Below are 23,728 nucleotides of genomic sequence, written 5' to 3' on the forward strand. Positions count from 1 at the left end.
AACTCCACTGACAACGCACAATCTCTGGTTCAAGGCCCCCCCGTACCCGAAAACAACGCCGCACAACATTCATTTTGTTGTGAAACCGTTACGTCACTGAAGGTCGATCAATAAAAGTTTCAAAGCGAGTATGCCTCTTGCACAATCTTATCTAAGGCATCGCCTTGGAAGTTTATCTGAATAATCCCGCTTTATTGGAGACCCTGTGACGTCACGACCCACGGCCTTCGCGATACTTCCTTCCGCGCTCGGCAGCCTCGCTGCATTGTTTCCGGCTTCACGCGGCCAGTTTCTGTGCCGGTGTGAGACAATGAAGACACCAACGCACGCCGTCAGGAGGATCCTGTCGCTGGACGCTCTGCATAAAAGTGAGTAAATAACACCTTCATAGTTCTGGGTAACGCACTTACCAGAATCCTGGCCTGCAGGGACCAGTTACTCAGATTCAACATTTACAGTCAGTTTCACCAACAATCAAGACGCCATATTGGCGATTGTCAAGTGTTTCGTAGTGTCAAAGGGCTTATTTTCATTGCCTCGACCAATGTTCAGTAATAAAACATACAACAGAATACGTCAAAGCAGTAATCTACGTGTAATATTCATGAAAATTTAGATTGTATAAGTTACTTCATACAGTTACAAAGTTAAAGAAATGTACACAACTATAACAGAATTGTGTAGAAGTAATGTGAAAAATTATCTCTGTGGCCGGGAGGAAAAAGGTCTTAAGTCAATTTTTTGTGAAAATAAGATTTTTATATATTCTGAAACCGGAAACAGTTCTCTACAATCTGGTAATACGGTTAAAGTCAAATAAGACTCCTGACTGGATTTATAGAGCGTTACCAAATGTCCTAAATACTTTTTGAATCGAGCACACACAGAATAAAGGACTTAAGAATATTTAATACTTTATTCCTTACAGACCATCACAGGTCTAACTTGTATTTTAGCCATTTTATCACATACAGTACTGTTGCCCTTTCCTTTTAAAACTTTAAGCACCAGGTAAACAGCCCTATAATTGTTTAAGACCCATTTTGCATTCCTAATAATTTACATTTCTCATTTATTTTGACATGGAAAAGGTCTTATGTTTAAATAGTCGCTTTTACTCAGTTTGGGTTCTAGTCTTAAAAGGGCTTAAGTGCGGCTATTTTTGGAAATAACCAAGAAAATTGTTAAATGAGCAACATTATCTATTTTAGAAGAAATATAAACAAATAATATCCAGGAAAAACCTCTTAATTAAAAAACCCTATAATTGATACCAATTTCAATCTTTCTACTGCTCTCCTGAAAAGTATAAATTTTTACTTATGACCTTTTTTCCTCCCGGCCCCAGATCTTATTATAAGAATCATCAGTATCTTAGAACTTCTCATTCTTTGTTGTGGCGTTGTCCTACTGTAGGCTGTCTTCTTGATACATCTTGGCACGGTTGAATATGCCAGTGAAGTACTCAATCAGTATCACCAGACTTTAAAAATTAATCTCTCTATAGATAGTACATCATCAAGTTGGCAACCCTGACAACTGCTGTTAATGCACTCGCTAGTCACTCAATTTTTAAGTAGCAGTTCTACAATTGAATACTTCGGAGATAAATAATGATAACCCACATATATAAATTGCATACATTTTAATTTTTACTGCAAGCACAAGAGGATTATCATATTTTTCAAGCAGCATAATCCAATCATAACTTAGGCCTATTTACAAAATAAATTATTTAACCAAATCAAAGACAAAATATGACTTATAGGCTCTTAGCAACCAGAAAACTGTCAATCTCAATGTTGAGGGTAATCACTATTTACCCCCGAGATCTTCAATTCATTGTTGCCGTTATTATTTTCGGAGTCTGGCGTTTCATCTAATGATTCTCACATAATAATAATAATAATAATAATAATAATAATAATAATAATAATAATAATAATAATAATAATAATAAAATCAATGTAATTCCGGTAATTTTGTTGCCGTTTTGTGAAATATCCAATAAAAATTTCTTAAAAAATTTTGTCCTCGACTTTTGTAGTTTTTTCACCAGCTTCCCAAATGCCTGTTCAGACTTGAGGATTAAAAGCATGTGTTAGTGACTTATCAGTTTACTACAAAGACGAGAGCGTATTAAAGGGAGGGTGCTGAGAGTAACTTTTATCTAAATCAAAATTGTTGTATTCTTTGTAGCTTGTAAGTTCATACATACGTACGTATCCTTTTTGCTGGTTGATTGGAAGAGAAGGCCTTACGGCCTTAACTCTGCCAGCTAAAATAAATCATTATCATTACTTACTTACTTACAAATTGCTTTTAAGGAACCCGAAGGTTCATTGCCGCCCTCACATAAGCCCGCCAGCGGTCCCTATCCTGTGCAAGATTAATCCAGTCTCTATCATCATACCCCACCTCCCTCAAATCCATTTTAATATTATCTTCCCATCTACGTCTCGGCCTCCCTAAAGGTCTTTTTCCCTCCGGTCTCCCAACTAACACTATATATGCATTTCTGGATTCGCCCATACGTGCTACATGCCCTGCCCATCTCAAACGTCTGGATTTAATGTTCCTAATTATGTCAGGTGAAGAATACAATGCGTGCAGTTCTGTGTTGTGTAACTTTCTCCATTCTCCTGTAACTTCATCCCGCTTAGCCCCAAATATTTTCCTGAGCACCTTATTCTCAAACACCCTGAACCTATGTTCCTCTCTCAAAGTGAGAGTCCAAGTTTCACAACCATACAGAAGAACCGGTAATATAACTGTTTTATAAATTCTAACTTTCAGATTTTTGGACAGCAGACTGGATGATAAGAGCTTCTCAACCAAATCATTATCATTATCATTATTATTATTATTATTATTATTATTATTATTATTATTATATTATGTTCCCATTAACCAAAAAGTCTTAAATAAGAAAAATGTAGCAAGTTAAATATGTAGGGTACCTTACATTAGTTACTGCTTTGCTTTTGTTACTTATTTCATAATGTAATTTACATAAAATAATAGTATATTAGGATGCAAGGTTGGGAAGTGCTTTTTACAAAATCGAGGAAAACTTTGAAAAACGGGAGAGCGAGTTTTCGATTGCCGAGATTTTGTAATGCACTTCACAAATGTTTATTGTACAATATTTTTTGCACCATCATTGTTTTATAATTGCAACTGCAATATATTTTGCATTGAAAATTTAGAGCAATATTACTACAAAGCCTTTTCAAAACTGCACTGTAACGGTAACTAAGTAACAATAAGTGCACTGTAATGGGTCTATTTCAGTATAGTTTTATGTTATGAAGAATGATTTCCCTAGCAACAAGTTTCTGTGTGAGAATTCTAACTTTCAAGACCTAACAACGATAGCTGTAAATACGGCAAAAAAAAAAAAAACGATCGTGCAAAAATATAATAATATTGTCTCTCTCTGTTTATAATTTTTTTTAATTCAGCTGGCTGAGAGGGCACATGCTCTCTTTAACCAAAAAGTCTAAATTAAAGAAAAATATAAATTAAATATGTACAGATACGGAATTAAAAAAATGGGCTGAGTCTTGATAGCAGTTCTCTTCTGTGTAGGCAACAAGCTTCGCAACACTGTCCACAAGTAGCATACATTTAGGCGTTCTTGTATACTGCACATGCGCAATGCGTTGTATCTGGAACTTAGTAAAATTAGTTGGCCCAAATTTTGTTTTTGGGTCTGTATATGAGCTGACATTTTTATTGCTTTGTGTTTGCTACTTGCTTTGAGAATTTTATTTTCACTAAATTTAATATCGTCTCTTTTTTTTCTAGTTTCAAATATTGATGTAAAAAATAATATTGATATATAGAAATAGGTCTAATTCTATTGCTTTCATCTTTTAAGTCTAATTTTCAAAATGCGCCTCCGAATAGCTCCTTGTAAGTGTGCAAATGAGTCCACACTTCAATAGCGAAGCGGAAAAACGTTGCAAGCGCCAAATTAAAATTTTACAGGAACAAAAAAAGAAATAGCCTACTTGATTATTAGCACTGTAACATTTTTTCACAACCTCCTAGGTTATACAGTCTAAATTGAAGGTTCTTCTTTTATTTTAAACCAACAGTTTACTAAAATATAAAACAGAGTACGTGCAACAAGTTTATATTAAAATACTGCAAAAGGAAATAATATATCGTATGCAACGTTTTTCCGCTTAACTATTAACTTTGTAAATAATAAATGCATAACAGTTCTTAACTGGGTATACAAAGAATTAGAAGTTACATTGCTCTCTTGTTCAATTTCCTTAAATGCAGTTACGAGATTTTAAGGGGAAACTCTACTAATAATGACAACTTTCTTCCTAATCACTTTTCTTTTTTCAACAAAAATTTGAGAGCGTGTTTACTATGTAAAACACTAACAAAATCCAAATTTTGAACTCCCAAATGTTTTTGGCTTTTGATTTTCTATTTTTTTTTTTTAGAAATAATTTTCCAACCAAAGTTTTTAATAGAAGATCTCAATTATTAAACTTCTTTTTTTTATTACATTCAGAAGACATAGTGAAACATTCCTATGCATTCGTTTTATGGGATATCTTCTTTATTTACATTGAAATTTTATTTTGAAATGTTATTTTTTTTCTATAATTCATGAAAAAAATAGGCCTACTAATAAAATAAACTACCAGCATTTTTTTACAAAATTAATGTATAGAAACATGCAGCTACCTCATAAATACTTGCAGTAAAAATTTCATCCAGATTGATTAATATTTGACATAAAAAAGTTGGTATTGAATCAAGAAAAATAAATTTACGGAAAAATGGATTTGAAAGTAAAATGAATATTTATGTAGCACATAAGTTACCTATTAAAATTCCCTACCGCTATATTCATCTAGTAATTTCAGGGATCCAACTTTAGAACAAAAAGTTACTAGACCTGTAATCAGAAATTTGTAAAAAAAAAGATTTTGTAAAAAAATAATTTTAACAGTTCTTTAAATGCCAAGCCCCCTTACAACCTCAAATAAAAAAATTAAACTAGTTTGCAATCAGAATTGAACTAAATGCATTTCGGGTATGAAAATATATATTTTAATGAAGTGAAATAGTTAATAAAACTTTTTTGGAAAATTTTTTATGATTTTCAGTGGAGTCTCTCCTTAAAAGTAAGTCAACAATATTAATTAAAGAATTACAATTTTATTATCATCTCATCGGCTCTGAGTACTTTCCTTTTCGTAAATGAACCTTAAATAAAGAATAAAAATTACTACCAATTATCTTTAATAGGATCAGTAAATAAAAATTACAATTATTATTACAACATTATAATTTCTTTTATGTCTATTATATTCGGAAAGAGGCTTCAAAAATAATGAACTGAAACACATAAAGAATGAAAATATATCTTAGGCATGTACACCATTAAATCGAGAAAAATTCGTTCCGGCACCGGGAATCGAACCCGAGACCTCTCAGCTCTGCGCGCTGAGGGCTCTTTCCAACTGAGCTATGCCGGGACACGATCCACGGTGCCGGTCGAACTTCTCTCATTGCACTGTTTTACGGCCTACTACCTGCATTTAAACCTATGTAAGTCAACATGCAGGAGCGCATATTTAAATTACTTTTATGGCGATATTCAACAACAGTTTGTGATAACTGTAAACATTTAATACATCAAATGAGGTCTCGCCATCCTCATTGAATATTATCACGACTACTATGAAGTAGTCAATGTGTATTATCACCATTAAATCGAGAAAAATTCGTTCCGGCACCGGGAATCGAATCCGGGACCTCTCAGCTCTGCGCGCTGAGGGCTCTTTCCAACTGAGCTATGCCGGGACACGATCCACGGTGCCGGTCGAACTCCTCTCATTGCACTGTTTTACGGCCTACTACCTGCATTTAAACCTATGTAAGTCAACATGCAGGAGCGCATATTTAAATTACTTTTATGGCGATATTCAACAACAGTTTGTGATAACTGTAAACATTTAATACATTAAATATTCATTAAATGAGGTCTCGCCATCCTTATTGAATATTACACGACTACTACGAAGTAGTCAATGTGTATTATCACCATTAAATCGAGAAAAATTCGTTCCGGCACCGTTCTCGAGGAGTTCGACCGGCACCGTGGATCGTGTCCCGGCATAGCTCAGTTGGAAAGAGCCCTCAGCGCGCAGAGCTGAGAGGTCCCGGATTCTATTCCCGGTGCCGGAACGAATTTTTCTCGATTTAATGGTGATAATACACATTGACTACTTCATAGTAGTCGTGTTAATATTCAATGATAATGGCGAGACCTCATATAATGAATATTTGATATATCTTAGGCAATTTATGCAACACAATGTGTATTAGAAAGGCATAATATTATTTGTATAAGACAAAATCTTAGTCTTCCTTTCTAAAGTTACAATATCATTGCACTGCCTTTCGCCATTTAACTATAAACGTAATCCTGTACCTGGTGATATTAAAAGAACTGTAAGAAAGGCAATCTCAGACAACATGCCGTTTGTATTTCAACAACAGATGTAACGTAATGATTCATCGCCGTGTTCATGACTACACACGCCCACATTGTTCTCATACAAGACAGCGCACGGTTCAACTAATGACCAAAGCCTCCTAGAAACATCCAGATGGCGGTGGCACAATCACGGCCTCCTTAAGATAATAGTTGCTCTGGGCTGTGAATTCCAAGCAGCTTGACTTCCTGTAACATTTTGGTAGAAGAGTCAATATTTCTTATTAGTGAGAGATAGCTTAAATTTTAGCGTGGAACGTTTCAGTGGACACTTATTCGGCGGAAAAAAATGTCCGTTACGATTTCAGTACTGCCTCATTCACAATGAAAACATAAGAGCTAATTTAAAACTACAAACGTTACCGAAAAATTAAAAAGTCATACCATCATTCACGATGGGAACCTAAACATAATTGCTAAGATACTTGGTAACCATGGAAACATAACGACTTCAGCGCTCTATGATTGTGTATTGTTTTAAGGCTATGGATAGATGAAAATAACGAGAAAAAAGAACATTATGAATGAAAATTTTGTTTTTTACTCTAAAAAATATAATAATGTTTCAGTTTTCTAAATCTGTGCGTATTTGGCCCTATTACAATTTAGAGCTCCTCAGGACGAATTTAAAGGGAACTGTACGTATGTGGAGCTGCAGCCCTTTAAATTGACACTCAGCTGTCATTCTGACAGACTTTTTTCTTCATACTAACTAATTTTATTTTTCAATCAGTTCATATTTCCCGCTGTTATGTAGGAGAAAAATGTGTGTGATAGACCTGTATAGGAAGGAAGGACATCGATAGTATATAGGGTAAAGGTTGGTAATATTGTGATACAAGTAATATTGTGATAGTTGTTTTTGAGAACTTACTGCAATTTTACTGAGAGAGAGAAGAACCGATTTTGTGCAGAAATTTGTCCACGAACATTCCCTTAATACGTTGACGCAAAAAACCGATCTTCCTCCCTCTCAGTAAAATTCTAATAAATTCTCAAAAAGAACTATCACAATATTACTCATATCACAATGTTACCAATCTTTACCCTATCACATTATATGCTGTACTTTGATACTCGTTTTCTTAATTTTCCAATTTTCAACATTTTGTAACATTCAAAATACTCTAATGAATGCAGTTTTTCTTTAATCTCAGCGCAATTTTGCACAAAAGCATATGAAGTAAACTGCCACATGTGTTTTCTTCTCCTATTGAAAGTATTCAAATCACCATGTACTGAGGATGTGATAAGTTTTACAAAATTGAAAAATTAACAACTAAAAGGGTAAATATTATTCTCAAAAAGTAATTGGAAAATTATGAAAAGTGTGTGCCATATTTTACATACATCTATCAGGAATAAATTAAATATAAATTTAAAGAAAAATTATTTGAACTTTGAAAATTGGGGTAATTACTATAATTCAGTATTAAAAAACAACAAAAATTAATTATAACTAAACTAATTGGAATATGAAATTGAAAATTTGTGTATTGTATGTCCACATTGTAAGCAATATGTGGTAAAAATGTCAGATTAATTGGTGCAAAAATGTAGAAGTTAGAAATTTCACAGATCCATAGCCTTAAAGCCATGCTGGCATAAACGTGAAAGTTTGGAGTTCGCAAACTTTTATATTATCGTTTAAGAGTAATATTAGTGTCTTTGTGTATGTGATTCATTGTGAATGGCTCCATTAAATAACCTAACCGCAAATTTGTTACATTTATGTTTAGTAAATTTTCATTATGAATGAGCCTTAATGCTTCACAGCGCATCTCGTTGCTTAGCAACATGTCGTTCTTTTAAAAATAAATGAAGTTTTAATATCATCGTACATGTTTTACATTCAAGAGATTACTAGTGGCTTCAACAACGAATTCGGCATTTATTTTCTTGCACTGTTACGATATTCATAAAAAAAATAAAAAATTATTTGTTTTATGGTCATTCTAAAGTGATTCTCATCAAGCGATGATGTAACTGTAAGATTATTTGCAGTCCCACATCCACCAACCACCTAAACGTTCAACGAAATGTTATTATAGGGATTGTACGAACCCTCTGCAATTTATTTAATATATTCACTAATTTTATGCAAATCTGAACAACGACTCTTCTCAGTTTCTCAGTATAAAATGAGATTCTTTATTGTAAGAATTCACTTACAAAACAGTAAAGATTTTGTGTGTATTAAAAAAAAATATTTTGACTATTTCGTTTATATGACGTCATTCCATTTTCGGCCAATGAAGTGTAATGAAATTTTGAACTCGAACCAATCACAGTCATACATCGCGATAATTTCTGCAGTTCGATTTATCACTATCAATTTATCGCATGGTCGTTCTTTTGTTTAGTCTGTGTCGCCAACTGTTTCCACGTAAATCGATGAGCATGAATCCATTGCACTAAATCTGCAATGCCTGGGAAAAGTGGCATAAGTCAGTTTCCACAAACATTTTTTATTAATTTATTGACAACTTACGGAACATCTGCTCGCTTAGAAAAAGAGACATAAGTATTTCTGCCATTACAATAATTCATACAGAAGAAAATCAAATCGATATAAACCAATGTGAAGATAGTTTTTTTTTTTTTTCCTCTTTTGTAAAATTACACTAGAGAAATCCTACTTCTACATTTACATCTTCATATTCTAATTCCATGTCCATTGCATCTAAAGAAAATGACACTCCTTCGTAACAATTGTTCATTTAATTAATGTATTAATCAGGTTATTTGTAATTATACTATAAAATGTTTAAATTAAATTATAATTTCAGCAGATAATGAAAACGTATTTCTGTTTTAATAAAAAGAGAAAAACGTAGTATTCATACATGCAATTAACATTTTTAAACCTGTATTTCCATTTTCTCAATTGGCATTACTGAATAACATTCAATTTCTTTGTTGCAGTAATGGTTATTCATCTATTTCGACTTCACAATGTCTGAATAGGTAGGCTAAGTATTCATAAATATACAGTTGAAGCTCATAAGTTCGTCAGAAACCAAGTTCGACATCCTATAGTTCGACTGCTTACGTAGGAGAATTAGACACGCCCCTATACGGTCACTAAGAAATGGGTTTGCCATTTGAATGAGAATTGGTCCTGTGTCTTCTAGTGATACTTTTGTTAAAGGAAAACAGACTATTTTATTGATTAGGACATCCATATTGATCACTGATTTTAAATTAATGAACTCTTCTTTTTCTATTTGAGAATTGTGCCGTTTGTGAGACGGAACTGTCGAAACCCACTGTGGTACTAGAAGCGCATACACAAGTCTCGGGGCGGGCAGGAAATGCAAGCACAGTACTGTATTCGTTGATGGTTAACCAATAAGAATTTGTATTCATTTCACCTGTCACACCCACTACCCCTATTGGACTGAATTTTCAACACTATTCAGTCGAACTTAGGAGAGTCCACTGTACAATAATTATTAACATTTTGTGAGTGAATTTTAGGGATATACTAGAACAACCGTGGCTCTTGTTACATTAATGCAGGGAAGGTAGCTGTAATGCGAGTCCGCCACTGCGTGAGCGTTCTGCTCTGGCTTGGAATTGAAGTGCCTTGCGGAGCGAGAGCAGCTGTGGCCGACTAGACTGAGCCGCTCTCATGCCCGGCCCTGACTTAGGTGATACAGGTTATGAAGTGCCGTAGTAGAGGGTAAAGTCGATCAAAATTTTGCAATTTTTTATATGATATTGAGGTTATGCAATAGAGCGAATTTTTTCAGAAAATAGCATTTTGTCGTCATATCCTTCACTTATGAAGACACGTTACAAGAAGTGAATTACAAACTATCAAAGACTGATTTTTTCTTTGACTTGTGATCGAAGTTACCTGCTTAAGTAGGGTAAAGTCGATCACCACTGAATTTTTAGTTTAAGATCGATTTTAAAATATTGCGGAATAAAGTCGATCAATTTTTATGTTTTTAAAAAACAAATTAATTGTATTACATATATTTTATTTGTTATAAGGGGTGTAGAAAAAAATAATAATCTGCAATATATGCCTATAGATTTATATAATGTATCTTTTGTTACTGTGGTCATACAATTCGATACAATTAGGCCTATAGCTCACCACTGATTATGTTTGCCAACTTATAAATCATAAAAACACATTTTAATACTTCGCATACCAACAAACAAAGATTTAAGAATTTGAAATTTACATTGAAATACCACACTTCAATTATAATCTAAAATGTTATTCAACATTATTTAGGTTTATGTCAGATGTTATTTGAAATCTTCCCCTCCTCCTGTCACTTTAGAAACTACGTTGTTCCCATCGTCAGGTACAGAGGGGTGTACAAAATACTTTCTTTTGATAGTGCTTCTCTTTTTTTTTTAGTAGGTTATTTTACGACGCTTTATCAACAGCTCAGGTTATTTAGCGTCTGAATGAGATGAAAGTGATAATGCCGGTGAAATGAGTCCGGGGTCCAACACCGAAAGTTACCCAGCATTTGCTCATATAGGGGTTGAGGGAAAACCCCGGAAAAAACCTCAACCAGGTAACTTGCCCCGACCGGGAATCGAACCCGGGCCACCTGGTTTCGCGGCTAGGCATGCTAACCGTTACTCCACAGGTGTGGACTAGTGCTTCTCTTACGCAAGAAATTCACTATAATTTCATCTTCTTCTTCTTTCCCCACTATCCCATCAATATAAGCTATACTATGACACTTTTCTGTTTATAAGTGTTAGTTGGAGGTATTTCGATGAATAATTTATTCTTCCTGCTGGTCCTATCTGCTTCGAGTAGGTCGATGGCATGATCGACTTAAGGGGAGAGGATGGTATTTTTTAAAACTTTTTTCCTATTTGGTGTAAAATATTAATTTTTTGTATGTAGAGAGCTCATAGCTGTAGCAACTCAACCAAAAATAAACATTTTGAAATAAAAAATATTTGGGGCCCCAGATTTGAAAAAAAAAATATACCCAATGCAGGATTTTACTAAAGCCGATATATCTAAACCATTTTTAAAGGTAGATTCATCCAGTTTTTTGCAATGTACTTGCAAAAGCATGTTCTACAAACTGTCTGTAACAGAATTTTGATATTAGTCCCTACGTTTGTAAAATAAACAATTAAAATTTAATAACACATTTCAGAATTCCTTTCTTGCAAACAAACGGAGGTAGTTTTAAAATGAAATCAGTTAACAAAATTCTGTTATAGAGAAAAGTTTCCTAATAGTCTAAAGAATGTGTGTTCTAAATTTCATGCATGTATCTTTAATAGTTCAGAAATTATATCCATTTTTGTCTGGCAATGTAGCAAAAAAATGAAGTTACCGTAAACCGATAAAAGGGGGCGAGTGATTTAAAAAACCCATAGCGCAGGAAGTTTAAAAAAATGGCGTCTCAACATCTGATAAAGGCACAAACACCCACGAAATATTATGCAATACATTCCACACATATGAAAGAGTATTTTAAAGATTTTTTTTTATTCAATTTACCGGAAACAACAATAAAAGGGGGCGAGTGATTTAAAAATCCATAACGCAGGAAGTTCAACAATGGCGTCTCAACATCTGATAAGGGCACAAATACCCACAAAATATTATGCTATGCATTCCACACATATCACAGAGTATTTTAAAGATTTTTTTTTATTTACTCATTTTTCACCAAAAAATACCATCCTCTCCCCTTAATCCTACAAAAGTACAAGTTTTCCTAAAATAATAAGTTTCAATACCAACATTTACGAACTACAAAACTATTATTTCAGGATACAATCTCAACGAAAAGTACTTACGTATACTTCCTTCTCCTTTCACTGCTGACGATAATTTAGAGTTTGTAAGACTTTGTTTTCATTTAAGAGAAAAGGTTCAGAATAACCATTTTCACTTCAACGGTAATTACACTGTGTGTGTTCCTATTCTTGGCACGCGCAGGCTTTCTGTTGACCCTCCTGCTTACATTTGCAACGTCAGGCAAAGACGTCAGCATAACAAAATTTTAACAAGTAACTGAGAGAATACATTATTTTCAATAAAAACCGCAAATGATCGATTGTACACCCACTGATTGACTTTACATACTTCTACGGTACAACGACGCGTGGTGTTCCCAAACACTCACCAATCCAAGTAGTGACTACGCTGAAAGTCGCTTGATTTCGGTGATCGAACAAGAACTGAAAGTGCAGTTCCTCCCACATTATTAATTATATGGTCAGATCATTAAATTCAGTCTCATTAGGTAGAGAAATTTCCAAGCCAGATAACGTATGATAAAAGAATACTCTATATATAACAACAAATTTGCAACATTTGTATAATTTATATCTCTTACGTATGCTACGCGTAGCCTAAAATTACTATATAATGCCAATTATTGTAGTCTTCAACGACACGCTGGGGAAGTCTTATACTCTGTTAGTAGTTCTTGTGAGGGATGGCCGTGTATGGGGTCAAGAGGGCTGTAGTGTTAATAGAATGGAGACATTATTGGTTAGCATTGCGTTAAGGTCCTCTTGGTGTGGAGGAAGTCATGGTATGGACATTCATAACTGAATAGTCTTGCTTACTAGGAGGGATGCCCACTGAGGATGTAATTCTAGAGGTGAAATTGCAATTCACTCTAGTAGACTAGGCACAATACTTGCAGATAGCATTTAGCTCCACGGCTCTTTGCAGAAGTGGGTATCACGCAATTCATTCACATTGACGAAAGCAAACTGGGAGACCCGACTTGCCATCCCTGGTATCCTTTTTCGTTGCTATGTGTGTGATGAATGACTGTCCGAAAATCATGTCACACTACTAACAGGATGTACATTTAGACAAAATTATTAGTTTGTATCATCTATCCTAACTAACATATTTTCATTATAATTTAAACAGCAGATAACATGCTGTCTCCTATATAACATATATTCATGATACTTCATACATTAGTTACAAATAAGGTATATTTATTGTACACAGAATCTGATTACTATTATTATTATTACTGACTTACTTACAAATGGCTTTTAAGGAAACCGAAGGTTCATTGCCGCCCTCACATAAGCCCGCCAGCGGTCCCTATCCTGTGCAAGATTAATCCAGTCTCTATCATCATATCCCACCTCCCTCAAATCCATTTTAATATTATCCTCCCATCTACGTCTCGGTCTCCCTAAATGTCTTTTTCCCTCCGGTCTCCCAACTAACACTCTATATGCATTTCTGGATTCGCCCATACGTGCTACATGCCCTGCCCATCTCAAACGTCTGGATTTAATGTTCCTAATTATGTCAGGTGAAGAATACAATGCGTGCAGTTCTGTGTTGTGTAACTTTCTCCATTCTCCTGTAACTTCATCCCGCTTAGCCCCAAATATTTTCCTAAGCACCTTATTCTCAAACACCCTTAACCTATGTTCCTCTCTCAGAGTGAGAGTCCACGTTTCACAACCATACAGAAGAACCGGTAATATAACTGTTTTATAAATTCTAACTTTCAGATTTTTGGACAGCAGACTGGATGATAAGAGCTTCTCAACCGAATAATAACACGCATTTCCCATATTTATTCTGCGTTTAATTTCCTCCCGAGTGTCATTTATATTTGTTACTGTTGCTCCAAGATATTTGAATTTTTCCACCTCTTCGAACGATAAATCTCCAATTTTTATATTTCCATTTCGTACAATATTCTGGTCACGAGACATAATCATATACTTTGTCTTTTCGGGATTTACTTCCAAACCGATCGCTTTACTTGCTTCAAGTAAAATTTCCGTGTTTTCCGTAATCGTTTGTGTATTTTCTCCTAACATATTCACGTCATCCGCATAGACAAGAAGCTGACGTAACCCGTTCAATTCCAAACCCTGCCTGTTATCCTGAACTTTCCTAATGGCATATTCTAGAGCGAAGTTAAAAAGTAAAGGTGATAGTGCATCTCCCTGCTTTAGCCCGCAGTGAATTGGAAAAGGATCAGATAGAAACTGACATATACGGACTCTGCTGTATGTTTCACTGAGACACATTTTAATTAATCGAACTAGTTTCTTGGGAATACCAAATTCAATAAGAATATCATATAATACTTCCCTCTTAACCGAGTCATATGCCTTTTTGAAATCTATGAATAAATGATGCACTGTAATCTTACACTCCCATTTTTTCTCCATTATCTGTCGATCTATCAATTATCTATCTATCTATCTATCTATCTATCTATCTATCTATCTATTATTATTATTATTATTATTATTATTATTATTATTATTATTATTACCCGTACCCTTGCGCTCCGCTGCACCCGTTAGAAATAAATATCAAGTAATTATATAATTGAAATAGGACATTTGATCCAGGGAACATTCGTGTTTGATAGAAGGATAAATCGTTTAATATGTTACTTAATTTAAATTCCATCCAAATAATTAAAATGCGATCATTTTGGTCCAGAGACACTCATTTGGTGCAATGACAATTCCTTTAACCTGTTTCTTAATTTTCATTACATGCAACCATAGTTTAATGAAGATTGATATCATTTAGATTTAATGTATATATTTTATTTTACTTGTTATAGGTTTCCATTGAATTATGGTAATAACTTAATTTCAACCCTTGTTTTCTACGTATTCAGTTAATGGCGCTTGGCCCACTATGGTTCTGAACTCTTCAAATAACTTAAATTATACTATATAATATTACATATTATATTATATTATATTATATTATATTATATTATATTATATTATATTATATTATATTATATTATATTATATTATATCAGAAGTTACTGTAATAACATTATAGCATTATGTCCATCTAGAGAAACTACAGTTTCCAATGGTGAAATAATAAGTAATTATACAAATCGGTTAATTTAGCTTCCGATAATGCTTCATACAAACACAGAAATATTCTCTGTAGGCTATCTTTCATAGTTTTCGATTGTTGCTGCCCAAAGACCCTTATAGACGAAGTCATTTGTTTTTTAATTCATTACACGGCCTTAGATGACAGTTATTTTAATTTTAAAACTCATTTATCTCATTAAATATCAGTCCTATCAAAATTTTTCAAGGAATAAAACTTATCGCAAATTATTTTTAAAGAAACTTTTATTATGTAACATTTTTCACAAAAATCAATAATAAGCGAGGTATTTCGATTTATTTAATTCAGGCTCCCTTATAACTCCCCTTTTAAATAATATATTTTGAATGCCATATAGCCTAAAAATCTACGTTACAACGAACTTAATTTATATTCCAATTTTCATCTTTCATCGAAATTCGTTGAGCCATTATCGCGTGAAAAGGTAACAAACATACTGACAGACAGACAGACAGACATATATTATACAAACAAAAATTTCAAAAAACCGATTTTCGGTTTCAGGGTGGTTAATTATATATGGTAGGACCAATTATTTTTGCAAAATCGAAAATTACCAGAAAAATTTCGGCTACAGATTTATTATTAGTATAGTTTATTTACATTTTTATTTTATTCACGAAATAGTCCTAATAAATGAAGTGTTCACAACCAGAGTGGACGAAGTTAATCTGGAATAGTTTTGAGATACTGAGTCTTAAAGTTCCTGGTTCACGCTTAGCAACCTTCACCTTCCATAGGAAATGCTGTCCTCTATGGAGTAACAAATGAGTTATGGACTTTGTTTGTTATGATAATGAATAGATCTAAGTCTTCTTCGTCCGAGATTGTATTAATCCACAAACTGATCACTGGTGGACTTGGTCCACTCTGGTTTGAGCTTCTCAAATGTCACTCGAGGTCTGATATTTCCGAAATAAATCAACTCCCTTCGCTCGTGGATTTATCGGCAAATCTCAGACCTTTTGTGACATTACTATGGACAATTTGATCTCAAATGTTCGCAGTTTTATAGTCTACATTTATGTCTAAGGACCATACTCTGGCTTAGGGGGCTACAAGATTAATTATTGTTGGAGTTTTTACTTTAGTGGACGACGCGCGAGTGTCCAGCAAGTGAAGTACTTGACTGACTCCCCACGAAGCTCTTGGTGAAGTTACGCGGAACAAAACATGAACCACTTTAATAATTACACTAATATTTACAATTTATATTATATACACTTTATATTTTATTTATTTATTTATTTATTTATTTATTTATTTATTTATTTACTTATTTATTTAACCTGGTAGAGATAGGCCATCAGGCCTTCTCCTCCCCTCTACCAGGGGATTACAACTACAACATTAAGAATAGAATTACAATTAATATTAAATTTACAAATACAATAAGAATCAAAGTACTAAAAGATTAACCGATTAATAAAAGCTAGACAGTTTATTGTAAGAGAGAAGAAGAGAGAAGCATTTCTTTTATCCATGACCATAACGAAAAACATGCCTTTACTAAATACTTTTGCGTTTGTAAAGTAGGCTTTTATTCAACATTACTTTATTTCACTAGTGAGATAAAGACTTTACCTCACAGTTTGAACTTTATCTCACAGTTCATTAGTATTTTCCTAGTACCCGGGTACACACGTATACTTTTCCATTGAACTATTACTCAAGAAGTTAATATATTAGTTACTAGATGTCACTACCTCTACTTCTTTATTACCATGTCTTAAATATACATACACGCAATCTCCTTCTCTTTTCTCTATCTACTACGTCGTAATTTGTACACTGCATCCATATCTAATATGATTTTTTTTTAATTTTGTAATAATTTACCTTTTGGGATGCGAGGAGACTTGAACCTGAGAAGTTGGCTTTATAGGATTTTAAAATAACACGCAATAGTCAACTGAGCTAAACAGACACGATGATTAACTACTTTTTAATATTCCTCTTAAGTTTACAGAAGTAAAATGTGAAATTATTTTAATCACATTAGTCCCGTGAACACTTCTAAATAATCCCTGAAACTTCAAAAAGACGAAAATACACGTTTAAAATGAAAAAAAATATATATTAAAATTATATAGTTAATTATAATTTGTTATTTATCCTACGCCCTAGATACCATTCTTCACTAATCATGGCCTCCTAAATCATAACCTATCTAGTACACGTATCGATTCTAAAATCCATGCCATGATAGGTGATTATATGAGGTGTTATTTTCAACATATTTTCTTTTATAAAACATAATTTTTCGTTATGGTCATGGATAAAATTACGTATGGTACTTGTGAGCGTGATCTTTATTGCACTCGTGTAATTTAAGCACTCGTGCAATAAAGATGCACTTACCTCACAAGTACCATAAATAACTATTATTGATTAAGTAAAAATTAAACCTACTCTAAGCAGTAAGAAAATGTTTAATAAGTTTGCTTTTGAACGCTGCTAAATTCCGACAGTCTCTGATGTCACTGGGTAGGGTATTCCACAAGCGCGAGAGCGAGATTGTGTATGATGATGAATACGATGATGTCTTATGTGTTGGTATGGCTAGTATGCGACTAAATACACTAAAATAAATTTTATGCTCGACCATGCCGAAATGTAGTAATTATACACCTGGTAGCAGACCTTTAATGCATGTCATTAAAGTACACCTACTCATTAAAGGTCAGGTCTTTCAGCCAATGACGACTCAGGTTACAACTGTTCAGCCAATGACAGGTCAGCTTTCTACCGTTATAAAACCGCAAGTATCGATTATTCTCGGATATGCAATCGAAAGAGAATTAGCGAAAAGTCACGGAGGCTGGAAATCCAATACTGTCGCAGAAGGTTATGTTCTGTTACTATAATAATTAGCGTTAATTGTAAATAATATTCAAATAAATTCAATTTGTCATCTCGTTTTTCAATGTCTAATTTAATTTCAATGTTATCTCTTTAGGTTCTTATGGCCTAGCAAGGTCAATGTGGACATCTGTTCCCCGGAAAAAATCAATACTTTCGCGTCTGCACACATCTCACAACATACGGAACATTGCTCAATGTCAAATACAAATAAAATTAATAATATCAAGTTAGAAATAAGGTCGAGCATAAAAAGTCGTATGAAACTCGCCTATAATGGTAATTAAGAAGCTCGTATGAAAATTATCCATACTCACTTCTTAATTACCTTCATTATAGGCTCGTTGCGTAATGTACTATTAATACATAATCAAGTGCAACTTTAAGGCGGATTAGTTCTTCTGAATTAGAAACCTTGACTCTCGCGTATCACCTTCTGTACTCTTGGGCGAGTTTACTCTAGCGTCTTTTGCACAGGGCAAGAGCTGAGATTCTTTCCCTTTCGAGAACTGCGGCGCACTTTTTCCCCAATCGCTGTTCAGGATTTTAACATCATCTGCGATTCTACCTTATTGCTGTTTTGTCGTGCTTCAACCCCCTCATGTGATAGCTATTTGGTTACGTCCACTTTCGGCTTTCCCTTCAAAATTATGTGTGGTTTCTTCATATGGAACGGCGAAAATTGGAGTGAGACAAGTGGCCAAAAAGCTTGGAGCTCACATAGACACTTTCTCTCAGCCCCAATTTCCCTTGCAAGGACGGGTTTTCGAGTAGCTTTTAAAACGTTCCTTCATATGGAACGGCGAAAATCGGAGTGAGACAAGTGGCCAAAAGACTTGGAGTTCATATAGACACTTCTTCTCAGCCCCTATTTCCCTTGCAATGACGGGTTTTCGAGTAGCTTTTAAAACGTTCCTTCATATGGAACGGCGAAAATCGGAGTGAGACAAGTGGCCAAAAGACTTGGAGTTCATATAGACACTTCTTCTCAGCCCCTATTTCCCTTGCAATGACGGGTTTTCGAGTAGCTTTTAAAACGTTCCTTCATATGGAACGGCGAAAATCGGAGTGAGACAAGTGGCCAAAAGACTTGGAGTTCATATAGACACTTCTTCTCAGCCCCTATTTCCCTTGCAAGGACGGGTTTTCGAGTAGCTTTTAAAACGTTCCTTCATATGGAACGGCGAAAATCGGAGTGAGACAAGTGGCCAAAAGACTTGGAGCTCATGTAGACACTTCTTCTCAGCCCCAATTTCCCTTGCAAGGACGGGTTTTCGAGTAGCTTTTAAAACGTTCCTTCATATGGAAGGGCGAAAATCGGAGTGAGACAAGTGGCCAAAAGACTTGGAGCTCATATAGACACTTCTTCTCAGCCCCAATTTCCCTTGCAAGGACGGGTTTTCGAGTAGCTTTTAAAACATTCCTTCATATGGAAGGGCGAAAATCGGAGTGAGACAAGTGGCCAAAAGACTTGGAGCTCATGTAGACACTTCTTCTCAGCCCCAATTTCCCTTGCAAGGACGGGTTTTCGAGTAGCTTTTAAAACGTTCCTTCATATGGAACGGCGAAAATCGGAGTGAGACAAGTGGCCAAAAGACTTGGAGCTCATATAGACACTTCTTCTCAGCCCCAATTTCCCTTGCAAGGACGGTTTTTCGAGTAGCTTTTAAAACGTTCCTTCATATGGAACGGCGAAAATCGGAGTGAGACAAGTGGCCAAAAGACTTTGAGCTCATATAGACACTTCTTCTCAGCCCCAGTTTCCCTTGCAAGGAAGGGTTTTCGAGTAGCTTTTAAAACGTTCCTTCATATGGAAGGGCGAAAATCGGAGTGAGACAAGTGGCCAAAAGACTTGGAGCTCATATAGACACTTCTTCTCAGCCCCAATTTCCCTTGCAAGGACGGTTTTTCGAGTAGCTTTTAAAACGTTCCTTCATATGGAAGGGCGAAAATCGGAGTGAGACAAGTGGCCAAAAGACTTGGAGCTCATATAGACACTTCTTCTCAGCCCCAATTTCCCTTGCGAGGACGGGTTTTCGAGTAGCTTTTAAAACGTTCCTTCATATGGAAGGGCGAAAATCGGAGTGAGACAAGTGGCCAAAAGACTTGGAGTTCATATAGACACTTCTTCTCAGCCCCAATTTCCCTTGCAAGGACGGTTTTTCGAGTAGCTTTTAAAACGTTCCTTCATATGGAAGGGTGAAAATCGGAGTGAGACAAGTGGCCAAAAGACTTGGAGCTCATATAGACACTTCTTCTCAGCCCCAATTTCCCTTGCAAGGACGGGTTTTCGAGTAGCTTTTAAAACGTTCCTTCATATGGAAGGGCGAAAATCGGAGTGAGACAAGTGGCCAAAAGACTTGGAGTTCATATAGACACTTCTTCTCAGCCCCAATATCCCTTGCAAGGACGGGTTTTCGAGTAGCTTTTAAAACGTTCCTTCATATGGAAGGGCGAAAATCGGAGTGAGACAAGTGGCCAAAAGACTTGGAGCTCATATAGACACTTCTTCTCAGCCCCAATTTCCCTTGCAAGGACGGGTTTTCGAGTAGCTTTTAAAACGTTCCTTCATATAAAAGGGCGAAAATCGGAGTGAGACAAGTGGCCAAAAGACTTGGAGCTCATATAAACACTTCTTCTCAGCCCCAATTTCCCTTGCAAGGACGGGTTTTCGAGTAGCTTTTAAAACGTTCCTTCATATGGAAGGGCGAAAATCGGAGTGAGACAAGTGGCCAAAAGACTTGGAGTTCATATAGACACTTCTTCTCAGCCCCAATTTCCCTTGCAAGGGCGGGTTTTCGAGTAGCTTTTAAAATGTTTCTACTCCCATTCATTCTTACATTCATGCATCCATACATCCCTCCATCCATGCATTCATATTGATTCTTTCATTCATTAATGTATTCATTCATTTATCCATCCACCCATTCATTCATCATTTCGAAATGTAACACTTTAAACAGAATTGTTGCCGGTACAGGAAATCGCGCTATTTGCAAGATAGCAGGAAGGAAACTGCGTTTTTATTTCACTTATGTTGGAATAACATTCTCCCTCGTCGTTTATCTACAGAACCCACTTCCGTAGTTAACAACTTCCTAAACCAGCATACGTGTACCGATTTTCATTCATAATGGCTGTGATTCGCAAATATGTCTGCATTACCGGAGCTCAATCCTGCTTTCATATCGAGTTCGAAAAATCCTTATAAAATAGCTCCGATTCCAAAAATTACGTTGTTTTTTCTTAATTTGGAAAGTGTATCATTGTAAATCTGGCTGTAGATCGTACACGCCTATAGAGGATTTCACGTTACGAAATAGTAATATGCGTTACAAGAGCTGTATGTTGAAGTTTTCATGTTCGAGGAAAAGTTTGAAAAAGCGAAACGTAGTTGAGCTTTTTTAATTTCCGAAAATTGAAAGAAAACATACCGCTCGTGTATCGTACATTATGTTGTGCGAAGATCGTTTATTACATACCTGAAAGAGGAATTTCTAATTAGTTGCAATGAAATATCCATCTTGGTTTCTGTTCAATGACGGCAAATTTGCAAAACAAAAATATCTATCTTCAACATTGTTGCTTTAAAATGGTTTTCTGTGTTTACTATACTCCAGCAGGCCGTGATATACGTCTGTCTTTTTTTCCCCCAGACTATAAATGCGAACTTAAAACAAACGGTAAGGTTATGTAATGATTTAGAGTTTACTTAATTTTTGCAAATATTTAAAAATAACAATTAACAGTGCAATTTAGGTGAAATTGCAGTGGTAAGTTTCCAATTTATAATTATTACTATATTGAACGTTTCTAAAAATAATATGTTAAAAGTCTAAAGCAGTAAAATCAATATGTCACTTAAGCGGTAAGAAGAGGGAAATTGTTATGTGTGTTAGGTTGGGAATTGTGAATGTGGAATTTTAGACTTTCCGCAGATTGGTTTTGTGCGGAAACCAAGTAAATACGCACGATCTCGCACAAAAATATTTGAGCATATGGGGCTATTCCATCAAATGACCAGTTGCCATAGGAACGTCTGCTTGTACAATGTACTAGGCAAGGCCCATAAAATGAATGCTTTTTTCTTAACGTGTAATTCTCTATATGTAGGCCTATTTTCAAACCTAGCCACAACAGATACAGCCTGTTCATTTAACAGCTATTGTTCTGCGTGTCTAAGACATGAAATGATTCATATGCATGCCACCAGGTTCATTGAAATGTAGACTTCGTTTCCAAAAGGCACAAAAAGCTTAATCACATTATTATTATTATTATTATTATTATTATTATTATTATTATTATTATTATTATTATTATAGCAGCAAATTAAGCAATGGATATTCTTTCGTACCTTGTGCAATAAAATATACTCGAGGTTCTTTCTCAACACTAAGATACTGCCATCTCTGTGGCTCAGGCCTAACACGCTTCTTTTCCATCTACGTGGATCAGGTTCGATCCTGGGCTTGATCTCAACCTTCCTCTCAGTTCATCTATTATCTGCAATAATTAAAAATATGTTGAGGTAAAGCGTTGGAGGTAGGAAGTTTTCTAATAGCTTCTAACGCCTTTTAACGGGCCTTAGAGTTTATCAGGTATTTGTCTGGAATAAATAACATAATAAAATAAATACATCATTCCTCATAAATTGACTAGTAGATACTGAATATGAACAAAATATGCCCAATAGTTTAGTAGAAATCGCTGTACACAGACAGACTAGTACTAACATTATTATATTTCATGTACATCATTCCCTGATAAATTGACTCGTAGATACTGAATATGAACAAAACCCTTCCAATAGTTTAGTAGAAATCGCTGTACACAGACTAATACTAAAAGTATTATAGTTCATGTACATCATTCGCTGATAAATTGACTCGTAGATACTGAATATGAACAAAATCCATCCAATGGTTTAGTAGAAATTGCTGTACACAGACAGAATAGTACTAAAATTATTATATTTCATGTACATCATTCCCTGATAAATTGACTCGTAGATACTGAATATGAACAAAATCCGTCCAATAGTTTAGTAGAAATCGCTGTACACAGACAGAGTAGTACTAAAATTATTATATTTCATGTACATCATTCCCTGATAAATTGACTCGTAGATAGTGAATATCAACAAAATCCGTCCAATAGTTTAGTGGAAATCGCTGTGCCCAGACAGACTAGTACTAAAATTATTATATTTCATGTACATCATTCCCTGATAAATTGACTCGTAGATAGTGAATATCAACAAAATCCGTCCAATAGTTTAGTGGAAATCGCTGTACCCAGACAGACTAGTACTAAAATTATTATATTTCATGTACATCATTCCCTGATAAATTGACTCGTAGATACTGAATATGAACAAAATCCGTCCAATAGTTTAGTGGAAATCGCTGTACCCAGACAGACTAGTACTAAAATTATTATAT

At 34.8% G+C, this 23,728-nt stretch overlaps 1 protein-coding gene across 2 annotated transcripts in view; it reads left to right on the forward strand.

Annotated features, from left to right (window-relative positions):
* Nucleotides 1–237: 237 nt before the first annotated feature.
* The window catches only part of LOC138698572 (dual specificity protein phosphatase 10-like), a 338,313-nt gene continuing 314,822 nt past the window's right edge, over nt 238–23,728 (forward strand). The window contains exon 1 of one of the 2 annotated variants that reach the window (XM_069824591.1): nt 238–368. In XM_069824591.1, coding sequence (XP_069680692.1) covers nt 311–368 — 58 coding nt within the window. In that variant the 5' untranslated portion in view covers nt 238–310. The remainder of the gene's footprint in view (nt 369–23,728) is intronic. The other variant, XM_069824590.1, reaches the window with a different exon arrangement.

Source organism: Periplaneta americana, chromosome 4 (assembly GCF_040183065.1).
Source record: "Periplaneta americana isolate PAMFEO1 chromosome 4, P.americana_PAMFEO1_priV1, whole genome shotgun sequence".
Taxonomy (NCBI): Eukaryota; Metazoa; Arthropoda; class Insecta; order Blattodea; family Blattidae; genus Periplaneta; species Periplaneta americana.